This window comes from Rhagoletis zephyria, unplaced genomic scaffold, assembly GCF_001687245.7.
Source record: "Rhagoletis zephyria isolate East Lansing unplaced genomic scaffold, Rhagoletis_zephyria_1.1 Rzeph_scaffold_11993, whole genome shotgun sequence".
Taxonomy (NCBI): Eukaryota; Metazoa; Arthropoda; class Insecta; order Diptera; family Tephritidae; genus Rhagoletis; species Rhagoletis zephyria.
In genome coordinates, this window is record NW_016169067.1 from 4,536 (window position 1) to 11,707 (window position 7,172).

At 39.6% G+C, this 7,172-nt stretch overlaps 1 protein-coding gene across 1 annotated transcript; it reads right to left on the reverse strand.

Annotated features, from left to right (window-relative positions):
- Positions 1-1,463: 1,463 nt before the first annotated feature.
- On the reverse strand, positions 1,464-3,791 carry LOC108377378 (uncharacterized; the record flags this gene model as incomplete). Its single annotated transcript, XM_017633636.1, has 3 exons — positions 1,464-1,808; positions 1,869-3,361; positions 3,422-3,791. Coding segments are annotated over 3 exons (2,175 nt in total), but the record flags the coding sequence as incomplete, so codon positions are not given.
- Positions 3,792-7,172: the final 3,381 nt, after the last annotated feature.

Sequence of the window (7,172 nt, forward strand, 5' to 3'; positions counted from 1 at the left end):
TGGAGGCGGTCCGGTTCGCACAGCATGGGGCCACGAACGACGTGGTCCATTGCCGGTGCGTACGCAGGCCCGAGCAGTTACGGAGGTGACTCCACCCGTCACAGGCATTGCACCTGACCGAGGTGGAGTTTGTGTGCAGTCTCTCTGGCATACGCAGCAGGTGTAGATTTCTGGCCCTGGGTTTGACTCTATGCCAGCCCTGAGCAGAAGGGTGCGGAGAAGGTGTAGCCCTAGGATCGAGCAACGTTTGATGGATTTCGCCAACCTAAGCGGGGTTAGATCGCCGAAACAACAGCCCTTGGTCGGGTAAAACCCGAGTCATTCCGGTACGTAGAACCTGCTGTCGTGGGAATGCCTGTATTTTGTTGTTGCTTCTGGTATCGAAGGTGTCAAAAACTGTTCTGATTTTTTTCCTTTAACATCAAAGCGTGCCATGTGAAATACAAAAAAGATAAAAAATTTAAATTGAAAAAATTAAAATTGTTGCAACTTTCTTTCTTAGTAAATTGGTTTGCTTCTCGAAGCATTGATCCATCCTGTGCCAAGCCCAGTAATCAGCGGTTGTGCTGCTGAGTTCGGCGAGCGTTCCAAAAGCTGCTATTCAATCGCTGGTTTTGCATGGAAAAAGGTTTCACATGCAAATAGATTTTAACAATTTAGAATTTTTGTGAGAGGAAATTAAAAATATTTGACATTTTCGGGAACAAATAATTTGAAAAAAATCAAAGCAGCTGCTATACTGATACTACCTGTTCAATGTGCCTTGGTTTAATTGTATTTTTGGAATAAACAAAGTTCTTTTTCCTTCTGTCAGTAAACTGTTTTTTTTTTTACAAATAGTATAAATAAGCCATGGAAAATAAGGCAAACAAATTTTGGTATTATTTTCCATTTAAAAGTGAAATAAAGCAAATTTTGCGTTATTGCCGCACGAAAAAACCAACTCAGCATTATCATGAGTTTCATTTGCCCCGAATCGGTTCCGTTTTCACTCTTGCTTTCCATGGTTTTACTATGGGCGGTTGACAAATTTTCGGGTGAACTTTTTTTCAGGCGAAACTCAGGATAAGAAAGATTGTAAAATCAAAATTATCGTATGTTACAAAAACCATACTTTACAGGAAAGTATTTTTTGTATTTTTTTACCAAAGTTTAAATTTGCTGAGACAATTGAGAAATATAACTAAACGCAAGATTTTTTTTGCAGAAAGGTCTCTACATTCTAATTTCCTAGCACATATGTATGATAATTTCGCCCCCAAGAAAAATATCATTGTCATATACGATAAAAATGACAGAAAAGTTTTGAGGTAGCTATTGGGCTTTAAGCCGTAATATTTGAACAGGGATGCGTTATGGGTTGTAAAACAAACTTGCATCAAAAAGTGAATTTCGTAAAAAATTTAACATACGATAATTTTGCGCAAAGGGGTCGATATGTTTACAATAGTAAATTTTTCATTTATTCCATTCAATTTGATTTACTGTTTTCATACTTACGAAAATTTTCGGTCTTCCAAAAGGGCGTCCCGGCATTTTGATTCGCCCAATATGTTCCTTACTTCAGCATCTTCATTGCAGCTTCTACTTCTTAATGTCATGTTAGCGGAAAGTATTTTAGATTCGTCTGTCCCACAATCATTGAACAGAAGTGTGTGTCTTTTTTTGGGCGATGGTAAGCTTGGTGTTAAATTCGCAGTAGGCCTCTTATTAGTTACTGAATTGAAAATTGGGCTCAATAGCAACGTATTTTCAATAACAGCGCTGATTATAGGTTTCAATCCCGACTCATCAAGGTTTCCGGTTTCCTAAAATTGTACTTTATTCACTTTATTATATACGATGTTTTTAATATTTGTTGTGGTTACATTATTTTGATGTGATTCTATGTTTTCAAACCGTTTTTCATCTGGCTCGTTTTCCTTTTCTTTAAATTGATTTTGGCTTTTCCCGCGTATAATTTCATTTTGAATCAAGGAATGGTTGGCTTCATTACAACGTATCTCATTTCGGCATGCATCGAAAAGTTTTAGTTTTGGATGTTGTTGTACACTTGCTTTAGCATTTGTCTCGCAAACTAATTGGTCTTGTTCAAATTCTCTTTCTAAATCTTCAAACTCTAGAAAAGAACGATGTGGAGTGCCTTCAATTATAGGTTTGCGGTGACTTGATAATGCTGCCTTTGCTTCTTGTAAGTTTACTATGAACGAGTCACTGCTACTATTGAATATCTCTGCACCTATTTGTCGCCGTAAAATTTTTTTGGAAACAATCATGGGTTTGCGATGTAGTGTGAATTTTAACTCATGAATCATGTTTTCTACTTTTTCCTGTGTATTATGACTATACTCAATCTTAGTCGCAGACAGGGAGTCTATCTCTTGATCAAAATATATAGTTTTCCTCCCATACGAACTATTGTCGTTTATTACAAATATTTCTGGTTCAATGCGTTTTGGCGAAATAATCGCCGATATTTCCTTATCTGTGTTATTTAAACTCATATCTACAATTTCATATATTGTTCTTCCAACGGAGTCACATTTATCAACGTTCTGTTGGCATGGTGTAAGTTCAATTGGGCTCAAATCATCGGTTTGCATGGAACTGTGATTAGAGGTCAAGCTTGAATTAAATAAAGTAATGTTATTTACGTTTTTAGTTACACATTCAACTTCTGACTCTATTATGGTTGGATTTACATGCGTCACTGTAGGGGAAAACGTATGCATTTCGGAGTTGAAATGAATAGTGTCCCTCCTGTATTTATCATTGATTTTCATAATGCTGTCTAACACCTTTGCTTTTACAAAAAAACTAGCGCTATCTGCCAGCATAAAAGAATTTTCATGTTTACTAACATCAAATTCAGAAATTTCGCTTGGTTTCAGTTCAGCCGATGAGTTATTAATCTGACTTTTCCCGAGGTTTGATATATTCTTTTCCTCCCGTATTTCATTATTATTGGGCTTAAATCCCACATTTTTATTAGAGACTAAGCAAGCTCCAACCTCTACATTGTCGACATTTTTGTTAGGAAACACTACAATTTTTCCATCTCCAATTTCAGCATTCAATTGGCGTAGATTCAGTTTCTTACACTTAACTGGAGGAAACAAAGGCGAATTGTAGCTCATACTGGATGATAAATTGCACTGTGAACTGTTAAAATCCACATTAAGTCCTACATTCGTAAAGGAAGTAACATTTAGGCAACGATAATCGTACTTCAATGTAGCGTGCTTTAGAGGAACTATTTTTGGGTTATATGTTTTTTTTACCAATGAGTTATTTTTAGATTGCTCGTGTTTAAACAAATCCTCATCATTATTGCTTTCGGGTACGCTTGAATTATTTAGACCTAATAAGAGAAGAATAAATAATTAAAATCTTGAATGGGAACCAAATTATTTATACTGACTATTAGAGCATGCGGTGATCTTTAATAATCCTGCACAATTAAAGGAGTCATCAATATGTATAGAAATATCCATGGGCATGGCTATATTGTTAAATCGAACTCTTTCCGCTTCGATCGTTCTTTCAGAAGTAATTGCTGGAAGCTTACTGCTAAAGCTTGGAGTGATTTCTTGGACACCATGCTCAATCTTCTTTTCCACACTTGCATTTTTTTTATCTCCGACACAGTCTTCATATTTGGTTATGTCCATTTCTGTGGACTGAAGTAAACTTAACTTCTTTCGCTTAGCATTGCTACTATTATGATCGACTGAGATGTCATCATTTCCATAGTATGTGATCGCCTCAGCTGATTTACTTTCAATAATTTCCTGTGAATATATACATATTTAAACTAGAGTGGATCTTCGTTGTATGGGAAAAAATTAGTGTTCAAATTCCTGGTCCCGCCCCAAAGAAATACACTTCCACTCGCAGAATAACTATAATAATAACAGATTGCCGCTAACACAATATGTTAGCGTGTGGCCGAGCTTATCCTCCTATTTGTGGCGTGCGCCTTGATATTTTTACACAACATCAATGGTTTTCGTGGCAGAAATACACTCGGAGGTTTTCTATTGCCTGCAGGGTTACAACTGCGGCAAGCCTAAATCGGAGTAAATGAGGTGAAAAATCGTAGCAGATAATTCCATAGTATTTTTTTAATACATCGTTCGGTTTCTGGTAGATCGTCATAATCAAAAAATGCTATTGTTAGTGAAGTATCAAAAATTGTGGCGTACCCTTCTTTTATATTGTAACAAAATGCATCACATATCCTTCAATTGTATCCCTGCAACTTTACATTTTTATACTCAGCTTAGCATCTACGTATAATTAGAAGGCTTAGTTACTAAGTGGGGGTGTAGAGCAGGCGGCCTCTGCGTATTGAACCCTGAATAACGGTAAATGGCCTGTGGCCTTCATAGCCTTCAACCTGAACGGTTGGCTTCTAACTGACTACGATATGGAATATAATTTGGACTTGTTGATCCTTAGGCTGATGGCTGCGGTATTCTGTGACCTGAGTATGCTGGGGTGACACGCAACAGAAATGGCTGGTGGGATGAGGCCCTGACTGTCTCCGACCCGTTAAAACTGTGGCAGGCCTCAGAGTACGTTCCAACTCCCGTCGCGCGCGTCCAGAGTACGTCCCAACCCTGGCTATAGTCTCGCAAGAGGTAGCTATGGGACCATTAAAGGCGACTACACGCTCGAGTTTTGGATAGTGGCTCTGAGTGGGGACCCATGTAAAATAATAAAATAATAATAAAAAATTAAATAAACTAAAAACTCGAGCGATGGAGGGCCGGCCGAACCGACCACCAAAACCTGATCCACCCTCGGTGCGGTTTTAAACTCGGTGGGACAAGGCGGTGAGGACTGCACGGCCGCTGTCTCGCGTGCTGGAGGGGAGTCGAAATCTACCCATTCTCTGGATGGGGGTAGTGGCCTCTCGCCACAGCTGTTGGGAGTTTCGAGGACCCCCGGCTAGGGGTTTCATGGCAAGCCTACACGGCGTGCCACAGCGGCGAGAAAAGTGCACTGGGACCGTCGCATGGCTACCAAAATGTTGGAATGCTACGGTGGGCCGCAGGCTAAATAGGTCTGTGCGGCGCATGCTCGCACACTTGAGAGGGCGGGAGTCGACGCATAGCAGTGCGAACGCGTCGCAGGTAGTGCAGCTGCAAAGGTCACGGGAGAGGGAGATGCCGCTAAGGGAACGGCGATCCCGGTATTTTGCCATCTGAGTATGCTGGGGTGACACGCAGCAGAAAATGGTGGGCTAAGGCCGGAGGAAATCCTGCCGATACTGCACCCCCACTTTACGCAGGACTGGAAGGTTATCCGGCTCGAGCAGACCGAGGAACCATATCGGCAAGAACTGATCCTACTAAATGCGGAGTCCCTCGGTGCGCTGTGATAGCAAGGCGGCCACAAACTATGGCTTCGAGAGGGCGGTCCTCCCGACCGGAACCAGGGCTGATGAGCCACAACCTCCGGAGGCGTCGGAGGGTTGTAGAGAGGAAAGCGACCCCAAGATCATGGATGTCGACTCGGTACTATCGGATACTGAGAGCACTGGAGCCAGGTCCTTGGAGAATCCGTCCTCAGTCTCTAACGGCTGTTCGATAGGGCTGAGGAGGAGAATGGAGCTAGCGCTCGTGGAGAGAAACCTGGATGATAAAGGTCCTACAGATCAACCTTCAGCAGTCTAAGGCGGCTTTCGCCAATCTCTAGCTCCACCCTGACCAAGTAGGGCTGATGTCGCACAGTGGGAAATGACCGGAATTAATTCAAACTGTCGAAGATTTTCAAGGTGCAAATTAATTTAAAATTTTTACACGGATGGCTACTATTACTATATGACTTACAAAAAAACTAAGTCGAATAGGATTAATTTTGCTAGTAATTAGCTCGAGAATGAAGCCATAAAATTTATAAAAACATAATACGTAAGTTTTGAACCACTAATAAGTAATTTGAGCATTCGTCTTAAACTTTTATTTACGTTATAACATTTTCCGTTTAACTGAAAGGAGTTTCAAATTAAACGAAACCTTTTTCAAATTAAATAAAACCTTTTTCGGGTTAAGCGAAACTTTTTTCAAATTAAATGAAACCTTTTACAGACTAAATGAAATGTTTTTCAGATTCAATGAAACTTTATTCAAATTATATGAAACTTTTTTAAAATTAAATTAAACATTCTTCAGTTAAGTATTAAACTTTATTAAATTAAGGAACAGGAAATCAACTTAGCCTATTAAGAGCCGTTTGCACCATGTCTGGATAACACTTACCCCCCGTTACACATCGTTATCGACGCTATGCTTATAACAAGGTAACGATACCGCCGATTACGATGTTTAACTGGGAGTAAGTTTTAACCAGACATGATGCAAGCGGCGTTTATAGAATTATTGAAGAGGTGGTCCATTCGCCGCTCTCGGAATTTGAATGATCATGTCCATAACATATATAGTTCGCACAGTCATTTTGACTAATTTGTGCGATACTTTCTTCAATTACACTAACCATGTTGCGGTCAGTAGTTATATCACTTAATAATGATCGGGCATGAAGTTTTAGGCCCCAATTATGGTTCACAACTCAACTTGTAGACAACTCAGCTATTCATTGCTATTGCCGTTCACAACTGTTTTCAGTTGACTGTAGCCATTAAAAAGTCGGAAATTCGATGCAAATTTTGGAATTTTGGTAATTTTGGTTTAACAATATTATACTATTTTAATGATATTAAAATAATTAAAATCAAAATGGAAATTAGTTACGAATTATGTTTTACTGATGAGCCCGAGGATGCTGTTGGCAAACAACTGACATACAACTATGTTTTCAAAGTTGAGTTGAGTTGTGTCCCACAATACTAATTTACAACTCACAACTCAACTATCTTCAAAGTTGTGAATCATAATAGGGGCCTTAACTTCGAAAATGCCTTTTCTATGGGGTATAACATAGGGGAGTATGCTGGAAAAAATTTCGGTAAGAATCCATTATTATACTCCATATTTATGCATTCTGGCATTATCCTCGAGCCCCCTTACTTATATGCATGTGTTTATGAAATAGTAGTATGAAATGCTAGCTTAATAGTTTCGAGCCTCCTCTCTAAATTTCATTCTGGCTACGCCCATGGGACAACTTGCAAGAAAGGGGGCTCAAGCCACCTCCCTCTGGTTACG